Here is a 20011-nt window from a genome sequence, read left to right on the forward strand (position 1 = left end):
TTTATTGATATCCTGGTGAGCTCAAGGCTGCAGGAGCTCTTCAAGCTGAAGAGGTGGTACCAGCTCACGGAGGCGGGTGCTAAAGGGCGACATCACAAAGGGGGAGGAGTGAGTGACGTAATTCTGGTATATCCAGAAAGGGAGGGGAAGGAGAGAGGGAGAGAGACAGAGAGAGAAAAAGGAAGCTCTCCGATAAGTTTTTGTGTATATTTCTCCAAAGTTACGCAAACTTTCACAAAGCAAAGGTATGAGTGGAGGCCTTGTGGGGATCAACATGCTGAAGAAAGAGATCTGAAGGGAAGGACGGGCAGCAGTTTGTCAGCAGTCGTGCACAACTGATGACAACATCAAATATTAACACTTTTTAAGGCCTTGGGCCTCGAGTGGCTGTACAGAGGTAAGCAAGTCACTCTTCTTCCTCAGAAAATAGAAACTAGCAGGAATTGGAACATTGAAATGCTGGCACATTCATGCAGTGTCTTGTTTGTGAAGGGACAGTTTCCAGAGCAGCACAGAGTGTCTTGTGTCTGAACTTGCTGGTTTGTAACTGACGCTGTGTTGGGAGTACAGGAACAGAATGGTTGACAGTGTTACATTACAGGCAGAGGGGACTCCACTGTAGCATTCCTCAGTGCTTGTAATTGTCTCTACAGTGTCCAAAGTGAAAGGACGTGTTCATTCAGTACTTCCTCCTCTGATCTCTCAGATCCTGGAGAGAGAAAAAGAGAGACAATGTCCTCTGACTTGGACTCCAGTCTCACCAGTATTGACTGGCTGCCTCAGCTGGGAATCAGCAGCCTGCGCTCTGGGAAAGAGAGAGGAGGAGGAGGAGGGGAGAGGGACAAGAAGAAAGACAGAGGGAGGGAAAGGGGAGACTTCCTACCTTCGGTGCCGGACCCCTCCCCTTCTAACTCTAAAGGGAAACCCCCTCACAGCTATGCCACTCTCATCGCCATGGCAATAGCAGCTGCACCTGAGAGGAAGTTGAGTTTGAATGACATCTACACCTGGATCAGTGACACTTTCCCCTACTACAGCCGAGCCGGCCGTGGATGGAAAGTAAGCTTTGATGTAGAGCAACGGCGTGTTATCAATGTGGTGGACCCGTAATTACTAACAATGTTTAAAGTTTGTTTGTTTGTATTGTTGGCATCAACAGCTGTATTTCTTTCTGTAACTGTGTGTCCTGAACAGAACTCCATTCGGCATAATCTGTCCCTTAATAAATGCTTCAGGAAAGTTCCTCGGCCACAGAACGACCCCGGCAAGGTGAAATACTTTTTTATGCGATGATGTTGCAAAAATAGTTGTGCTTTTGTTACAGTCTGCATCATGTGAGATGGAGAAATGACTGCCAGAAGCTAGAAACTTTTGCTGTATTTCTAGGGTTCCTATTGGACGATGGATGGACCTGCAGAGGTGAATCAAGTGAGGGCATCTAAACGTCCCTATCCAGAGGAGGAGGACAAGCAGGATGTAGGTTGTTTGGTCTCACTCATGTACAAGTAATTGTACAGAAGCCACAAAAAGTTCGATTAGGAGTTTGGGATTCTGGTGTTTAATCCGCTTCACATTACAGGCATACCATGAAAGATTTTCCTAAAAATCAATGTAGAACCCAACAGTCTCTTGGCATATTAAGATTTTAAATGTAAAACATCCCATAATGAATCAGTTAAAACTTAAAAATTAACACTTAACACTATCAAGGTACCAGTTTTCAGAGACACCTTCAGAGAAAACTTAACTTACCACTGGTGGCTTTTATCCATGTAGACACTGTTTGATTTTATTTGTCCAGGTTTTAAGAATTTAAGTGTTTAACTTCATTTGCAGTGTGCACAGCAGTGAAAAAAAAGAAGTTTTTATCATTCAAACACCAACGTTTCTTTCCAGGGACAGTGTCCTAGTTACTCTTGATAATCGTCAGCTGTCAACAGTTTCAATAGCAGTGGTTAATGTGGAAGAAACTGTTTCCATTCGTCACCTTTCACGTGTTGGAGTGGAGGCAGAAATCGAAAGAATTCTATTTTTGTTTTGTGGTTTTCATTTTGTATTTTGGGTAAACTGAGCCTTCAGCATGATTTAACTTCAGTGATGCTACTTTTACAGGAATTTTAAAACCTTTTCCACCTTTGCTGTGCTGTTACAGGGGACACAAGCAGAGAGAGGACCCTCACCTCGTCAACCCCAACCGACCTCCCTCACAGACCACCAGCTTCTTAACACAGAGCCACTGGGAGCCATCCAGTCACCCCAGTCTGCTTCCCTCTCTCCTCCCCCATGCAAGGTAGAGACTCTGTCCCCTCTGCATCGCAGCCAGGTCTGCTGGGCGTTTTCAAATATAATGTGTTTTATCTTCACAGCAACTGTCACCCTACATACCAAGCCCAGGGTCCAGCCTCCCTGTCCCCCATCCATCCGTCTCTCCCTCACCTGGGCTCCCACCTACCACCCCCATGTCCTCCATCAGTTCTTTCCCATCTCCCCTTCCAACCGGCCCCACTCTCTCCATCCCCGCTGCCTCTGCTACACCTCTGCCTGCTGCCAGCATGTCTACAGCCTCTCCAGCCGCACCTTCTTTCTCTGATGCTGCTCCGTCCTTTCCTGCTAATTCGGGGTCCGTATCTGTTTCCACTTTCTCCTGCACTCCCAACTCGGCCCCTCTGTCCGTTTGCACCGTGTCGGGACCCTCTCACTCCTCTGTGTCTGTTGTCCCTTCATCTATCGCTGCCCCTCCTGTTGTCTCGTTAAACTCCACCGATCCCCCACTCCGTTTCACCTTCGACGAGCTGAATTTGCCAGACTTGTATGCATCTTTCAAGTCTCTTGTCAAAACCATGCGGGAGAGGGGAGGCTCACAGTGTAAGTACCACTTGTGTTTTATATCCTTTAAGGCTATAAAGTGCACATTATTCACATTAACAGCTTGGATGAGTGCCTTCTTTCTTGTTCTTTCCAGCGGATGTCGCTCCCCTGGCTGTTCTGAGCAATGACACTACCCCACTTCACACTCCAACTCTGCTGCCAATGTCTCCTCACCCTCCATCTGCACCACCTGCACCACCTCCAGCAGCTGCACACCCTCTGGAGACAGAGCGCGTTCCACAATACAGTGAGTCTCACATGACCAAATCGACCCCAGAAATGCTTCAGTTGTGTTAAAGACAGCAACATAACCCAGGACAGAGCCATGCTTTCTAAAGTTACCTTCCTCCTCTCCTCTTCAGCGGTGCCACCTGACTGGTTCAGTAACCCAGATTCTCTGAAGGAGAGCTTCCGCATTGCCAGCAGTCTAGACTGGGCAAACATAGACCTCTCTGGTCACCCAGGTGGGTGCTGTTTACCAGAGTCTTGCTTAAAGTGTCGCTTCACCCAGAGTTACAAAAAAAAAAGATTTTCTCACTGAACTCAGGGGGCAGTTGGTTATTCTACTGAAGTTTTGATTTCTGTCTCTGAGTGTTACTGTGGTCAATCTACAAAACAGTCTGTAAACAATTTTCTTCAGCCTCTAAATTAGCAGATTATTTGACAATGAAAATAATCCTTAGTTGTGAAGCCACTAGAAGTAAATGACATTTTCTTTCTTTTGCCATTTGGATGAACTGACGTTTGTCTTTTGCAGCTGCTGTACTGTAACGTTTACGAAGGTTTTACCAGCCACAATGTAGAATTAGTGGCAGATAATGAAGCAATACATGTGGTGATTATTGAGACGCTAGAAATGCTGAGTAAAGGCACCATCCTCACTTTCTGTCACCAGACCTCCTGGAGAGCATGCGCCAGGCGGAGCTCTGTGACTGGGCCCTGGACCCGGCACTCTTCACTTCCCTCTGTGACTCTCTGAACCGCTTCTTCACGCAGAAAGGCATGATCACCTCTGGGAATAACTCCCCTCTATCCCTCGGTGGACCTCACTCTTTACAGGTCCCACCATTCAACTCTAATCCTCCTCCTACCCTCGCCAGCCTCACTCACCCCTCACCCCTCCCTTACTCTCCCGTAGCTCCCCCAATTAGTGCAGCACAGCTGCCCCGGAGGGCTCTGCAAGTGCAGGGTCAGGGACTTCAAAGACCACAGCTGACACAACCTGCCAACACAACAGGTAAGATTTGGACATCTTCTTCAAAAGGTCTATATCCACCAAAGTCACAGCCTTTTTGCTGCCTAATTCCCTTTATCTTGCCATCACAGCAGCAGTTACATATTTACTTAGTCCACGTTTCCCTTTCCCTCAGCTGGGTTGCAGCCTCCATCTATGACACCACGACAGCGTCCTCCTCTAAAGAGTCTGCACAGCAACAGTGAGGAGATCCAGGATGACTTTGACTGGGATTCTCTGCTCATTTGACCCTCACCGTCTGCGTGGAGAAACAGTGAAGACAGGACATTTCAGAGACACGTGGCTCCTCACGGCCATCTTCACTAAACTTTGTGCAGAGGTTTCTCGGAGGGCAAATTTGGGATCAAATTTTTCCACATATGACTGAATGCTGTACTTCAAGGTTGAAAAAGTTATATGTTTTTTTTCACCATTATTCCAATTCATATGCTGTAATAACTTTTCTTTAGCTTATCTTCTGCAGGTTATTGTCAGGGTGTTTTTCCTGTTTGATTTGTAAAAATGTTCACCAAAGAAAATAAAGTGTACGTTTATTCTTGTCCCATTATTGCGCTCTGCAGCTGGGGGGGGGGGGGGGGGGGGGTGTATACACATATGAGCTTAACTACAGAGCAAGCATGAAACAAGCCAAACACACATCCTGTGTTTTTGTTTTATTTCATAAATTCCTTTTGATTTTTTTTTTCCATTTTACTTTTCAAATGTGAATGTTCACAGTCATCACCACACAAAATTCAACCTTACCCGATAAAAGAGATATTTTTCTTGTTGATATAAAATAACAATAAATTCATCAAACTAAATTAAAAGAACAGCATGGAGCATGTCGTCGTCAAGTCCCCGTTTTTTTCTCCTTTCATTCATTGAAATAATTGTCTTTTTTTTTTTTTTTTTAGAGAAGCATCAGCATCTCTCCCTCCTCGAAGGAAAGAGGGATGAAACACAAGGACAGCGGTGCTCTGGTACACCTGTACACCAGGAATCCCATATGAAATGTGTGATTGGAACAAAAAAAAATGCTTCTGATTGATTAAAAAAAAAAAAAAAACAATAGCAAAATGAGATTGGCAGAGAAATGTGTGGCCCTTACAATACCTCATTTGAAATCCCCATTACATATTATTAATACAAGTGGCAATTTTTAAAAACAAAAATAATGGATGTCAATAGAGCTCTTCCTTTCTGAGTCACTGAGATAAGATCAGACACAGGAAAAATGGAGACAGATATTGATACATATACACAGAAACAGGCATTTGCACTACTGCATACTTGCACACTCACAAATGAGCATTCGCGTTCTCATTCACACACTGGTGCAAACACACACACACGCAAACGCACACACATTCGACAAACATCCTGTCATTTTTCCCCATCAGACCACAGATGTCAGATCTCTCTTTAGTTTTCTACAATAAATCAAAGGAAAAAAAAAAAGCTTTTGATTTAAATGGCATCATCGAGTGATTTTCCTTGTTTATTTGTTCCCAAAAATTGGAAAAAAATAAATTACATTTAACATTAAATTAAATTAAAAGTGAAACAGTTGAAACAATTTGACCACTGTGCGCCTGAAATGTTAATGCAGGTTTTTCAGTCCGTATCTTAGTCTGGAGTTCATTTAAAAAATCATCCTTCATGCACTGGTTTCATTTCAGTGATTCAGTGTTTGCCTTCATTCTAGAGGGAGGAAAGAGGAAGAGGCAGGTACAACAGTTTCTCTGTTCAGTTTGTTAGTGGCTATGTCCCCTCTCCCTCCGTCGCTCTCTGTCAGTGCAGTAATATTAGAACAGAGTGACACTACTGAAAAAGCCTCCGGCTCGAACAGACTTACCTTCATCTCAAGACAGGACTGAAAAAAAACACAACATGAAGAACGATACAGAACAGACCAGGACTAAAACAAAATAAATAGATCTCTATTTCCCGTCCACAAACAACCCATACTGAAATGAAAGGAACTTAACGTGGAAAATTATTCTGAAATGAAATAATGCTTTTGAAGGAAAAGATAAACATAATTTTTGATTTTTTTTTGTTCTTTTCTTTAAATATAGAGATGTACACATTTTTCTTTTTGGACACAAATTGTGTTGAGGGGGGATGAAAGAAGGGGGCAGCAGGTATGACAGAGGAGGCTGAGCAAAGTAGTGGTGACACTTCCTCAAAGAAGAAAAGGGTTGGTGCTTGCTCCCGTCGTTCCTCCACCTCCCACTGATCCTCCTGCTCCCATCACTCCACCTGTTCCTGCAGGCCCACCCAAAATCAGCTGAGGAGGTGCAGCACCTCCAGGCCCCAACAGGGGGCCTGGGGGAGCCATAGGTGAGAGCCCGCTGTAGGGAATGCCCATGGGGCTGGCCTGCATCATGCCCAGGCCCATTCCTGGAGCCCCCATACCCACACTCATTGGCCCCATGCCCATTCCTGGTTGCACCATGCCCAGCATGGGATTGGGAGGAACAGGACTGGAGCGGAGGCCGCTCAGACCAAGTGACGAGGGCTGAGGTGAGATGGAGCTCATGGGTGGAGCCACGCCGAAAGGGTTGGAGGAGGCAGGTGTGGGGGAAACCCCCCTACTGGAAATGGTGCTGCCTGGAGTCACTGCCATGCCAGGAGCAGGAGATGAGCCTGAGGGTCAGAGGTGACAGTTTAGAAATACCTTAATACGATGAGTAACGTCATATTTTCTCATACATTATGTCCAACACACTTTAATCCATTTCATATTTCCATTAATATCAGGTTTTTGGATCTAGCATGTTTCACAATTTCCTTCTAGACTCAATGATTAACCTAGAAAATAATTAGCAACTTCATGGATTATGTAAATAACAGCTAGTTGCGGCTCTACCACAAATTGTTATCATAGGGTTCTTAATTTCACATTTACATTTTACATCTTCTATTTTCCATATTTAAACAGGTAAGTTATTTATTCAGAAACTCGTTTCATAGAGTAACTTTTTCCAAGTTCTGTAAATAATATTTCCTTTAACTCTCAAAAGACAGTAAAACATTTTTACCAAGTGCTTTTCCTGAATACCTGAATAAAGACATTGCTTTTTCCCTCGTGGCTCAGATTTACACTAATTTCTCATACAGTTTTTGAAGGCTCCTTGTATAAGCTCCTAAATATTCTGTTGTTTGGAACGGCATATGTCATAATGTCTCTTATAATTGCATTTACATTGTCCCAGAAAGGCTTCAGTTTAGTCCAATTCCAAGACATTTTATTTGTCCTTTTAAAAATGTATTTCAGTCGAACTGCCTTATCCTGCCAGCTGCAGTTTGTTGTGAATATGAACACAGCGGATGGTGGGATCATAGACTGTAGACTGTGTGGACCTAGAGTACGTGGCTCTACCTAAAAATACAAATAGTTCCCGGGAACAGAGTAAACCTGTCTGAGCTTATAGAGTGCGCTCACTTTCTTTCCTCAGGTTACACACAGTTAAAACGATAGCTGTAACTAACCTGTGTTCTGGAGGAAGGGATTGTGAGCTGAAGAGGAAGAGATGGAAGGAGGCGGCGGCTGTTTGGGTTTGGGTTTAGATGACACAAGGGAATCGAGATCCACCAGTGCTGCGTTGGGGCCGAGGAACGACTCTGGAGTCTTACGAACAGGAAGTGAAGAACCAAGAGATGACAGGTCAAAGGGCACCGGTGAGCCTGTGCTGTCACAGCCCAATGCTGGGGACCCTCTTCGCTCTGGGTCTCCTGGAAGGAACAAACAAAAATACGAACTCAGACAGAGAATACTAAAAAAAATGATTTGCATTACAATAAAACAACAATATAGAACTGTGTTACCACACATTCTAGAGGAGGATGAAATGTGAGACAAGACAGCTGTTGTGTGCATGCAGCTGTGTTTACTCTACGATGAAGTGTGTACCAGTACCTCAGTGTTTTTGAGTCCATGTAGCCTTAAGTGTGAGTGTACCTGTGCCGTTAGTGTGTTTGGCGGTGCCACTCCAGATGTCGGAGGTGATAGGGTCAGAGGCAGGGACAGGCCCGTCCCTTGCCCAAGGGTCTACTGGCCCCCCCGAGGAGGAAGTGCTGGGTGGCACTGGGGGGCCCCAGGGATCAGCACTGGGGGGAGTCACAGCTACAGGGAAGGGGAGGAGACGCAGGGGAGGGGAGGGTTAACACAACACCTTACAGGTACAATCCACAACAAGGAGGGAGCAGGAAGCTGGGCTGGGTTCCAACAGAAGTGTTTCTCTCCTTGACCTCTGTTGTTCCACTACCTCGACAGGTGAGAGCAGATTTCCTACAGCTGTCCACCATGTTACTTTCACCTGTTTAATATCTGAAGCTCGGTGGAGGTAAAGGAGAGATAATAAGAAGCTAAAAAGGCACAAAGGGGTAAGAGACGAGACAGCTCTGGTTGAGACACAGCCACAGTCAGTCCTGAGTAGAAACAAGAGGATAAAAATCCCTGGTTTAGAGACAGAGGGAGAATGGACTTAGCATGCTTGCTTTCCTCATTACAAACCGAAAGCATATGAGTGGATGAGAAGATACGACAGCATGGGGACATGACAGAAAATGTAAAGGGGCTTTAATGAAGACAGGAAATGAAACAGTGGAGTGAAGAGGAGCATATGTCAGAGGTCTTCACATCCTCTTAAATCCACAGAGCTGGACACGGTTCTCTATTGATACTCGCCAATGAGTACTTTTCCACCAACTTGATTGGCTACATGTGAGCAGTGTGGCAGCTGCTTGCCTGCTGCTTACCTGAGCTTCCCCAGGGGTCAACGTTGTTAACTCTGTTGGACGTCTCTCCCCAAGGGTCTGGAGGGGGGGCTATAGTAGGTGGGGCTCCCCCACCCCAGGGGTCAGAGCTTGTAGGAGACGTGGGTGACGCTACACCCCATGGGTCTGTGGAGGCTGTGCCCCACGGACCTGAGGCAGCAGGGGCAGAAATCGTGGGTGGAGGCGAGGGACCGGCAGAGCCCACAGTGGCGGCGGGTGCAGCAGCAGGAGCCCCCCAGGGGTCCACGGCACTCAGCTCCATCAGAGAACTCTGAACAAGAGAATATATTATGGATTCATGTTCCTTCAGCTGTTTTCAGGGAGAAATCTGAGGACCCACTCACTGCACATTGATGTTAGATAATGGTGGCGTGATAAGGGGAAATTCACAGAACTGAGAAGTAGAACGAGACAGAGAGCCGACAACCAGAGAAAGAAATCACACTGAACTTCTGACAGATTCTTAGTTCCTCTTTTGTGCCACGTGAACATACTGATAAAACTATTACTTATCACTTCAATAACACTTGTGAGTGACACAATCTGCACTATGTACAGAGATGTTTACAGTCACATACAAACCTTTTTGGTTTGAGGGCCATCTGTGATCATCATATAGACACTGTTTCTGTAAATATTTCAGGCCCCAGAACAAAGATAAATTAAGCTTGTGGGTTTATCACACCACTTACTACCTTCAAAAATCTGACAGCATAAAATGCCAATTACATCTGCAAACAAAAGTGCGGGCACACAAGTGTCTTCTACTTCTGAGTATGAGCAGAATATCTGAAATCCTCAACACTTTAAACAAAATCAGATGGATGTTTGACTTGACTGTCCTGAAAAACAAACATCAATTCAAACATAGTGGCTTTCAACACAAAATGCACCAAGTAGAGCCCCATTTGGATGGGATTTGGACAGTGGGACAGGTTTTGGACAATGAGACAGGTTTTACATATGGAGAAGTGATAATGTAACGACTATTAGAAAATCTGGGACTGTGATCTCTTCCACACTGGCCCTGTCAGTAACCTGTATGGGCCGTGCACTAGAAGAGGTAATGCCAGGAAAGTGAGAGACAGATTTTACACACACACCTCCTCAGGTTTAAGCTTCTCTCTCTTGCTCTCCTCGATGGCCATCTGCAGTCTCAGGTCATCACCTCTGCGCAGTCGCTCTTCCTGCCAATCACACACACTGTGATGTCAGCAACCTGAGACACACAAACTCGGAAAGTACACCACAGGTACAGATTTAGGACCGGTTTACAATTCCACAGTTACAGTCTGAATCAGTGGGAGTGGAAACTGAAAACTTGACCTTTAATCACAATCTCCAACAGAAAATTAACCAGTACCTGCATTATCTGCAAGAACTTGCAGCTTCAGCTTCAGCTTCAGCAAAACACAACTGATTCAGATTAATGTTTGTAAATTTTAGTGCAGTTTCACACATAAAATAAACTCATCCTGAACTTCTGTCACAAGGTTACCTAAAATGAAACTGACAACTGTAGAGCTGTTGTTGCAAGAAGGTCTTTGGGGGATATGAATCCACCATAAACAGAATGCTGAGGTTTCAATGCCGTTTCAACCAGCAGCCACACTTTATAGGTGCGGGTCAGCTGCAAAGACAGCTGTGGTTAATCTGCTTCCTGAAACATGTTGTCATTGTGAATATTCCACAGAAACTGCTTGCTGTCTTTGATGTGTTTGTGCTGCTCACAGTTGATTTGTATTAGAAATAGGTATCAGTTGTTTAGCTCCCTGCAGCGGAGCTTCTTTATCATACAGCCAACGTGGAGCACAAAAAGTTACAATAAAAAGAGGAGGCGAAATGGACTGGGCTCTACATAACCAATACCAAGCAATTTTTTTAAAAACTGCCTTAATCCCCCTGATGCAGATCTTGCAGATCATCCTAGGTCATCCCTACCTAATGCCACCTTATATCCTACCTCATTATGAGGAGGATTGGTGATCAAACAGTAGAACACTGACTAATCCATGAGGAAACAGGATACCCCTGCTATAGAACTAAGCAAGTCTTATGCTTGATGCCACTAAGTAACAGGAACATTGCCATTATCCTTTAAAGAGCCTGAATTAGTTTAACCAGTCAAGCAGTACAGTAGGTGTGGGACTCTAACCAGTTGTACACAACAGGCAAACATGATCTGCACTCAGTGAACACAGTACAAGGAAGTTACAACAGCAGGAGATGTGTAAGAGTCAAGGAAAAGAGAACATTTCAAATCAAGACTACGGCTGAGTGCATGCTATCAGAGAGGGTAACAGGAAAGAATAATCAGTGTTTAGAAAAGTGTTTCATTTAGTCAGTTATGACAAATACTTCATGTCATGCAAATTCAACAATTAAATTAGAGTTAATCAATTCTCTTAATGCTGACTTTTGGGTAGTTCAAACACGTCTTGACAGAGACATGAACTGCACCTACTTTGCTTTTTGCTCTTGGCGAGTGCAAGCACTACGAAAGAATGTGACGCTACACAACAAACTAAATTATCTCAACAGTTTTACTGCAGTTTGATGCAAATTCGTATCTTGAGGAAAATGACACATGACACATATGAGTAGAAATTAATTTTCACGATTGATTGTTTGATGTGTGCTGGAGAAAATCCAATTGACAGAAAGACAGATAGTTGATGACTGGCTGGCCAGTCACCTGGACACACTCTCTGGCCCTGACCTTTAGTTGCACCTCTTTGCTGAGTGTGAGTGCATAGCGGAGCTCTGCGTCCTCCAGAGGGTCCTGATTCTAGGGGAGGTCAGGCGTTACATGGTAAGAGCAAAGCTAGGTGTATGTAGTGAAAAATATCAGTAATATCCCTCTGTGTACACAGGTACTGCAACAGATTCAAACAGTCAACTTAGCCACAGTTATAGCTTCAATCCTTATCTTAAAGAGCAGTAAGACACCTGTGCTTGCCTTGAATAGGCTTCTATGAGTTACCTGCTCTGCCTCTTCTTTACTCATGGCCAAAGCCAGCTGGAGCTGCAGATCTTCCTCTCCAGAACTCTGCGGCCAGGCCTGCTCCGGGTCTGCCCCTCCAGAGTGGGAGCCAACTGACAGGCTACCCCCCAGGCTTGGTGCCGAGGGAGCTGAGGAGGCTGGAGCAGAGAAAAGTAAGCATGTACATGGATGAGAGCCAGTCTTAAGCCACAATTCAACCCAGCAGTCCAGTTCAGTTCATTATACACAATGGTTATTTTCACATTTCCATTATCAAAAGTTGTGGAAGGTACCAGTATAACCACTCCATTCTGTGTCGTTTTTTCATTATCCCTCTGCTGAGGTACCTAGCACAACGATCTGGCACTTAAAGGTGGACTGAAAACACTGCAGTCTGTTGATTGGTCAGAAAGAATCAGACCAAAAGCGTAATCTCATCATCTGCAGTCTGATGAAGAATTTCCCATCTCTCCTGTTTTCTCTGCAAACTTGTCTTGTTGCTTGTATGTTTTATAAAGTCACCCAAAAACATTTTTTTTTTGGGAGCAGGTTTTTAGTAAATTAATCCCATGTGGAGGAGGCTTATCATTAATGACATAACCCATCAAAGCGAAACCAACATGCTACCAAATGACATCAGCACAAAAGCGTAAGCTTTTACAAAAACGGCAGCATTAGTAGACCTGCGTTAAACAGGTGAGGTCGCGCTACAATCAGTGCATTTACAGGAGGGACGTAATACCAGAAAACATCTCTCTCTCTCTCTCTCTTTCTCTGAAGAGCATGTGCAATTCAGTAGACAGTGCGGTAAGCGATGGGAGATTGTCCACTAGTTTAGCAATCATGGATGGTGCTGTTCTCCTGGTCGAATAAAACAATAATTTTAAAAGCTAAAATGGGTCACAAAATACAGAAAGTGGTGCACACAGCTTCAAAAATCATAATCAATTGATATGTGGTGGGCATTGCTGAAGTAATGAACATATGGGAAACCCTGCTGTGGCCTTTTCTCAAACAAAGCTTGTCTCCTCGTTGTCATAAACAACTTTATACCAAGAAGAAAGAACACAAAACATACAATGACCTCCACTGTGTTCTTGTTGTTACAAGAGTAGCGTAGCTCAGTGTGTGCGTAGCGAGTGTGTGGATGAGCGAGTGGCAAAAAAGTAACGATGAATGCGAGCTGAGGAAAAGATTAGTGAAAAGTCGTCAATCTGCCAGTAAATGTACAGCGAAGGCTAGAGTGAGTCAGTTAACAAATTCTGCAGCTTCTCAAGACAAAGATCAGTCTCGTCTGTTGTTTCCCACCTGCTATAAAAGCAAGGGCAGTTTGGTATGAGTTAGGTACGGGTTTCCAGGGTACTATACCTCAAAGTGTGTGGTGGAAACGTGGCTTTAGGTTATCAGCTACTCAGAGGCCCTTCATGCTGTTGTGAGGCCACCATTCTTTCAAAGTGTAATCTGAGCATCGGGTGAATCCTTTTTTTTTTTTTAAACACTGTTTTAAGGACTCATCTCACCACTGGAGGTCTGTGCCATCTTCTCTTTGGTTTTGAGGGCATGGATCCTCTCCTCTCTTAGTCTCTCTTCATCTTTTAGCAGTGTCACTAGCTGTTTGGCTTTCTCTCGCACATTCACCCCCTGGAAAAATACAGGCATAAACGCACAATTACATGCTGCAAGTTAGCATGCAAATTTCAATCTTAAATGTTAAATAAACAGCCAAGCATTTAAATACTAATGCAGGTTAATACATTCAACTGTATTGCTACCATAACAGCCTGTTAACTTACCACAGTTTCAGTTATCAACAACTCATAACAACATTTATGGCCCTGGGTTTGCACAAGAGGTCACTGTAAAATGTCCTAGAATAAACCTCAAGTAGTGTGTTGGACAAACTGTGCCTGCATTCCACAAATGTGGACCTTACTCACTCATCACTAAACTTTCTATTCAGCTTTGTGGCTGTGGGTGTGTTTGTGTACCTGGTCTTTGCCGTCTCGGTCTATGTACTGAAAATCCTTGAGGGTCTGGACTGCGTATATGTTCTCTCGGCACTGTTGTGCAACACGTTCTGAACCCGTCTTGATCAGGTACTCCATAAGAGTCATAGCCTGGTGAAAACACAAATTACAACCAATACTTCTCATTAACTGCTTTAACAAACAATACAATCACAAGAGAAAATTCTATATGGTTAGTCTCTGTTAGGTTCTTCATCCATTTACACACAGAGCTATGCAGTTTACAGAGAGTATACAATAAACACTCGATACACTCAAAAGTTTACTTTCATGAGTAGTAAGTTGAGTTTTCAGGCACCTATGAATCATTTACATCATCCTTAACAGGTGTAGTGTTGTAATGTTGAAATTTTTGCCTCCACAAAATGGGATGCACTGCACTGTGGGACTGTTGGCAGAAACTAAAGAACATGCCATGGGAATATTTGAAAGCACTATTACTGTATAAAAACTTTCACACAGAATAATATGAAAGATAATAAATCTCTCTTTCTATTATGCCCCTTTGTATATACTCTGTTAATTGCATGCACTTGTTGTCTTTTTGAATATTCTATTCACTTATTGATGCTGCTGTGAATTGAATTGAATTGAATTGAATTGAATTGAATTGAATTGAATTGAATTGAATTGAAATGAAATGAAATGAAATGCAGGGCATTGTACAGTAAACAGGGAATGACTTCTTGACACATCCTGTCACAATATTATCAAATAACACTGGTTAACATGGTACCAGTGCAATCAAAATGTATCATGAGAGAACATATTGTCATAGTAGTGCATTACATTGTAAGGGTATGTATTGTGATATATTGCCACAACAATTATTCCCAACTCGACACATGCACACAAACCTTGTACACATGTCTCCAGTTCTTGCCGTGGTCATTGAGGCGCTTCCACACCATGCTCATGATTTCCGAGAAGGCCACAACATTGTAAGTCAGATCAGCAATCTCTGACATCAGAGAGCTGCTGGGGCCCCATGGATCATTGGATGTCGCCTCTCTTACCTGGACAACAACACAGCAAGGGACAACCTTAAATAATCCTCCACCCAAACTGTCCGTGATGAGAATGATTTTGGACCAATGCTTTGCGACAATTTAATGATCCACAGTGTTCTGAGTGGCGACGCAAACTCAATCATGACACAAGCTGTACAGAGGCAAAATAATGAATGGATAATATGATTAGATTAGCTCACATAGTGTTAACAAGGGCAAGGAGGACGGAAGTTGCTCCAGAAATATATTAGATATCAGCAGTTACATTATGTCATCTGTACTGCAGAGATACATAGGCTACACTTAAACCATGGACATATGGAGGATGTGGGAGTAAAAAAAACGAGAGAAGAAGAAAAGACAGACAAGCAGAAGGACACGCAACCTTGATTTCGGCCTCTGAATAGTTGTGGACGATGTTCTTTACTTGTCGCCGTAGCGATGAGGTCGACATGGCAACGGTCTGGCCGTCGAGATCTGTTGCAATCTGAATAGCAGACGGAGACGGAGGGTTGAAAAAAATCGTTAACATACAAACGACTGCAGGGCAATGAACATTGTTATTTCAAACAAAGACAAATGAAACACACTTAATACTACAAAAAAGTGCAAGAAGATAAAGAGTTTGATGCATGAGAGTGGGAGGCCTTGAGAAGAACAATCAGACTGTGAGAGATGGTGTCTATACCAGAAATCAACCTAAAAATCATGTGACTGCTGGCATCAACAAAGGAAGAAAGGCCGTGCCATGCACACCTGTTACACAAGAATGATGCAGAATGGGGGTCTCTCCTCTTGGTATCGCTTCGTTTTTCTTGGCTTGTGAGCCACTCATTCACGAGTGTTACGTCTCAGTTTGTCTGTTTCTTCCCGTGGCAACATTGGGTCCCAAAACCACAGACGCAGGGAGATGAAAACTATGGAGCAAGATTAAAATTTATGTTAAAAATGAAGCCATCCTCAGTGAGAAATTACTGCTAAATCACAATGAAAGGACAAGCTAAAACTTTATCCATGGTCTGATTTTCAAAGTAACTATAATAAAATAAGGACAAAGCAGATATTCAGCAACAAAAATCACATGATTTGTTGCTGATCCACACATGGCTGACAGTAAGAGATACAATGTATGAGTTATATGCTTTATCTTACTTAACAAGTCAAGGGTCTTTGAATCAGAAAATAATGGCTTTTAATTCCTGAAGAACAGTACATAATGCACTTTTTTATTCTCTTATGAATAAGCAGGTATGCATAGACTATTCCTGAACCAATAAGAGCCAGAAGGGAAAAATAACCTCACCCGTACTCTTAGGTTTTGCCTCATAGTTCAGAAAATATAACCTAATTTGACAAATCTAAATTGTAAAAGTGAGATTTGCATTAACTGAGTTGGAAAGAGCCGAGCCTGGGCGTGGGTCACATGTTCAAGTACACGCTTTAGCATTTCAAACTTGTGATTCATTCATGAGCTAGTCAATAATTAGTTTCACATTTTAAAATCGTTTAGGCAACATTCACCTTTCTATCAGGGTAAAGCTATGCAACAGTGGTATGAAATAAATGCTGTATTACTGAACAGAAACTGAATTTTGAATTCTGCTGCCTGCCACATAATAACATGTACTTCCATTTACTTAATTTCTGATTGTAAAATTCTTGGATTGACTTCACCATAAAGGAGTGTAGAGTGCACATTATCAGCAAAACCTGGGTGACTGACAGGTGGAAGAAAAACACTGTCTGGTGCAATAAATTATAGTTTCAGTTATGCCTCATCGGTAGCACGGTCTGAAATTGACATCAGCATCATGGACTGGGCCTGGCTGCTGCTGCTGCTGCTGCTGCTGCTGCTGCTGCTGCTGCTGCTGTTGTTGCTGCTGCTGCTGTAATGGCATGCAGAGAATGATTTTGTGGCACAATATTGGATCCCTCAGTACCTACTGAGCATTGTTTGTATTTGTTTGCTTACACAGCAAACACTGTTGCTGACCAGATGCATCCTTTCATTGCCACAATCTGCAGTTTTTCACCAAATAGAGCTATCCCTGCCCATGTCATAAAGTCACAGAGGTAGGCAATACACCAAAAAAACTTTCTGATACTGACATTAGAGGTAACAAATTTACCTACAAAACCTGTTTTGCTGTCAGCACACTTAAAAGCTCTCCACAAATGTTTTTATGGGCAACTTTAACCCTAACATTCCAGAAAAAAAAGAATAAAAAAATGCAATCCAGTTATTCTTCTGCCTCTTGAAAGGCCTGAGCCCTAATTATTGCTTGATTCTGGATGCACTACAAGGCAAGAAAAGTTTGAGAAACTTCAGCAAAGGACACTTCCCCTCCCCAGCCTAAATTGCCATCTCGCAATGAACCAAAGGAGCGAAGGCACAATCTCTTCACTAAAGAAGATGACAAACTCATCCCACTGTATGAACATCCAGGCCAACCAGGCAATCAAGAACTAGTAGGCAATTTGAGAAACAGTGCTGCTGTCTCCACTGCCCCTGTTTCCTGCAGTCCTGTCTGCACACTGCACTCAGACTCAACAGTGTTGTTCACAGATTAACCTCTACACCATGGACTCTGACAGGCAAGAAAATCCAAGATTACTTAAAAATTCTTTTAAAAGTTTTATATGTTTGTTCTTCAATACCAAATGTTACGAAAGCCATGTACACCTGTTTCTTACTTGTCTTAAACAAACTAACCTGTTACATACCCATGGACTGCTTTGAACATCAGAATTTAATAAAATAACATACCAACAAGAATAATACATTTTAGTGTATGCATTTAGACGTTTAGACTATTTGTTCAGGTTTTAAATCTACCAGTAGTATAACAAACGTGCCACATGGAAGACCCAACTGTTCTCTATACTTTTAAAGTGTTATATGCTTTTTATATGCTATATAGACACATACAGCACATATTCATGTTCAGATTTGTGGGTCAGACAATGAACCCATGTTGCATAACTGAACATTAGGCAACCATTACCCAAAAAAAGGCAGTTCAGAGACTCCTGAAGCTCTGTACCAAAGTTCAGACACACCAACTACTCTTTGATAAGGAATATAACACGCCTTTGTATCTTAGACTTCGTGCTGTCTCAAATATTCCACAATCTCTGACACTGTGAGAAATTCAGGTTTCATGAACTAGTACACTTAAGTTTCGATTTTGCAGCACTTGAGCAACAGAAAGTACACGATCACATTATCATGAACGGTTGGTCTGACAGAGAGACGCTTTACGTAGATCAGCACACATCCAGCTAGGTCAAGCTAACGACTGAATGTTAATGACCTATTTTAGGCAAATGATTAAGTATCAGCAAATCAGTCACGCCTACATATTGACATGTGTTCTCGATAATGTAGCTTTACCTAGATTACAAACAAGGCGAGGAGTTAAAAAAAAAACAAAAAAAAAAAAACTAAGCTAACTTATTTCTGCTATCACTCGCATGCCATTGAGCTTGCACAGCGCAACGAAGTAAGTCTCTCCTGCACCGAGATAAGGTAATTGCAGCTTTCCCTGTCACACCTATCAAGTTAGCTAGCTGGTGTGCTGATAGCAACCAAACAGTTACCTGGACGTTATGCTAGCTAACCAGCAACTGTGAACTTACACTGGGTGTTAGACACAACGAAGGGACAGGTTGTCTGGGAACAGAGTTAAATTGAACCCTGACATAATACAACAGAGTTAACAAGATCATCGTAAAACAAGCATATCTGTGTCACGAAGTATGTTTATGCGAAAGACAAGTTTACGAGCCATAAGTATAGCTAATTAGCCAAAAAAAAAAAAAAACGTTAGCTGTCACCTGGTACCGTTAGCTTCCATCAACCAGTTAGCAAGCAACTCTACTCCAGCGAATCGAAACAGCTGGCTAGCACTTTGCCACCAAGGTTTGGGTAAAGTCTGGGCAAAGTATAAACAGGGGTACATAAGGGTGTAACGATAGATAGGCACGAATGGGCAGGCAAACTCAAGTCAAACCAACGACTATGTTCTCGTCACAACACTGAATCATGCCTGACTAAAATTAAGGTTAAGGTTACCTTCCACTTTGACTGATACAAGAAATCACTTGCTGCTCTGTTGCTGCTGCTGCTGCTGCTGCTGCTGCTGCTAGGAAAGATTAGCCAGCTAGTAGCAAGGTAGCAGTTAGCTAGCTAGCTCCTGGTAGTTAGTTCGCAACTGGCAACAGGACTGCTGGACTGTACAAGCTTAAGCAAGGACACCTACTGCTTCGGGGCAATGCTGAATATACAGTTTTGAATAACAAGCCAAAATGTCAACAAAACACTGACAATACACCACAATAAATGACCAAATCAAGTGTGTACTGACCCTGTTGTAGCTTGAATGTACGAGGAGATGGCCGAATTTCCGCTTCCGTTCTCGGCTACAGGAAAGACCGCACCCCCTGTAGCTTTGTTTTCCTGGGATGGTAGTAGAAGACTCATGAATAATTAATTGACTTTTTAAACACTCAAAATTAAAGTCTCAAATGAAAAGACATACAAAACGACGGTTCATTAACATTCAAAGTCTTCCGAGGAGAGATAGGGACGTAACTTTTGATTGGTTATTTGCCTGATTCCTCTATTTATACAAATAACAGTGTCTAGGGGGAAGATATCGCATCCTCTTTCATGATCTTGTGTGTTTTATAATAGTTCAGTGTTTGTATACTTGGAAATATCTCTCTCTCAAATACACTAACATTTTGGGCAATGGATGTGGGAGTTACAAAATTTGAGTATGTTTTTCCTGCATGAATAATTCCAAACACATATATTTTTGAGAATTTCTCAGTATGACTGCTCATCAAACAAGTCTTCTTGCCAGGGGCTCAGTGGGGAGACACTGATTTATAATCCTCTGGGTTTTGAAAATATAATCTGCTACAGGTCACATCATATGGAGACCTACAAAACTGAGCAACATGTATTTCACAGTTTAGTTTAAGCTGACAAAGCCTTAATTGAAGTGAGACCATTGTAGAATCCAAAATCACCCTCTGGACCTAATAATAATAATAATAATAATAATAATAATAATAATAATAATAAATTTTATTTGTG

The 20011-nt window shown here is 42.8% G+C and overlaps 2 protein-coding genes across 4 annotated transcripts; one reads left to right on the forward strand and one right to left on the reverse strand.

Moving 5' to 3' along the window:
- Window positions 1-128: 128 nt before the first annotated feature.
- Window positions 129-4666, forward strand: foxj2 (forkhead box J2). The gene is made up of 10 exons (XM_070966504.1): window positions 129-397; window positions 707-1059; window positions 1195-1269; window positions 1387-1476; window positions 2153-2290; window positions 2367-2865; window positions 2963-3115; window positions 3231-3332; window positions 3764-4105; window positions 4239-4666. Exons 2-10 carry the CDS (start codon window positions 733-735, stop codon window positions 4349-4351), a joined length of 1839 nt encoding a protein of 612 aa, XP_070822605.1. The 5' UTR covers window positions 129-397; window positions 707-732; the 3' UTR covers window positions 4352-4666.
- A 122-nt stretch (window positions 4667-4788) lies between these two features.
- Window positions 4789-19345, reverse strand: epn1a (epsin 1a). 3 transcript variants are annotated; one of them, XM_070966706.1, is made up of 13 exons: window positions 19275-19345; window positions 15664-15824; window positions 15293-15394; window positions 14755-14913; window positions 13859-13987; window positions 13391-13511; window positions 11871-12028; window positions 11607-11675; window positions 9991-10074; window positions 8870-9158; window positions 8070-8234; window positions 7601-7843; window positions 4789-6754 (listed from the first exon to the last, which is right to left on the reverse strand). In XM_070966706.1, the coding sequence occupies exons 3-13, from the start codon at window positions 15359-15361 to the stop codon at window positions 6291-6293; spliced, it is 1950 nt and encodes a 649-aa protein (XP_070822807.1). In that variant the 5' UTR covers window positions 15362-15394; window positions 15664-15824; window positions 19275-19345; the 3' UTR covers window positions 4789-6290. The 3 variants fall into 3 exon arrangements, with proteins under 3 accessions (XP_070822807.1, XP_070822808.1, XP_070822809.1); XM_070966707.1 differs by lacking the exon at window positions 11607-11675; XM_070966708.1 differs by lacking the exons at window positions 8070-8234; window positions 11607-11675.
- Window positions 19346-20011: the final 666 nt, after the last annotated feature.

Source organism: Chaetodon trifascialis, chromosome 7 (assembly GCF_039877785.1).
Source record: "Chaetodon trifascialis isolate fChaTrf1 chromosome 7, fChaTrf1.hap1, whole genome shotgun sequence".
Lineage (NCBI taxonomy): Eukaryota > Metazoa > Chordata > Actinopteri > Chaetodontiformes > Chaetodontidae > Chaetodon > Chaetodon trifascialis.

What these genes read in the sequence shown, in the direction of transcription:
- foxj2 (XM_070966504.1), top strand. Translation starts at nt 733, where the DNA reads ATGTCCTCTGACTTGGACTCCAGTCTCACCAGTATTGACTGGCTGCCT. An exon ending in GAGCCGGCCGTGGATGGAAA is followed by an intron (nt 1,060 to 1,194) that starts GTAAGCTTTGAT and finishes TGTCCTGAACAG; the next exon opens with AACTCCATTCGGCATAATCT. An exon ending in TCTCTCCTCCCCCATGCAAG is followed by an intron (nt 2,291 to 2,366) that starts GTAGAGACTCTG and finishes TTATCTTCACAG; the next exon opens with CAACTGTCACCCTACATACC.
- epn1a (XM_070966706.1), bottom strand. Translation starts at nt 15,361, where the DNA reads ATGTCGACCTCATCGCTACGGCGACAAGTAAAGAACATCGTCCACAAC. An exon ending in GCAAAGAGGTGCAACTAAAG is followed by an intron (nt 10,075 to 11,606) that starts GTCAGGGCCAGA and finishes TGTGATTGGCAG; the next exon opens with GAAGAGCGACTGCGCAGAGG. An exon ending in TCCCTTCCTCCAGAACACAG is followed by an intron (nt 6,755 to 7,600) that starts GTTAGTTACAGC and finishes TCTGACCCTCAG; the next exon opens with GCTCATCTCCTGCTCCTGGC.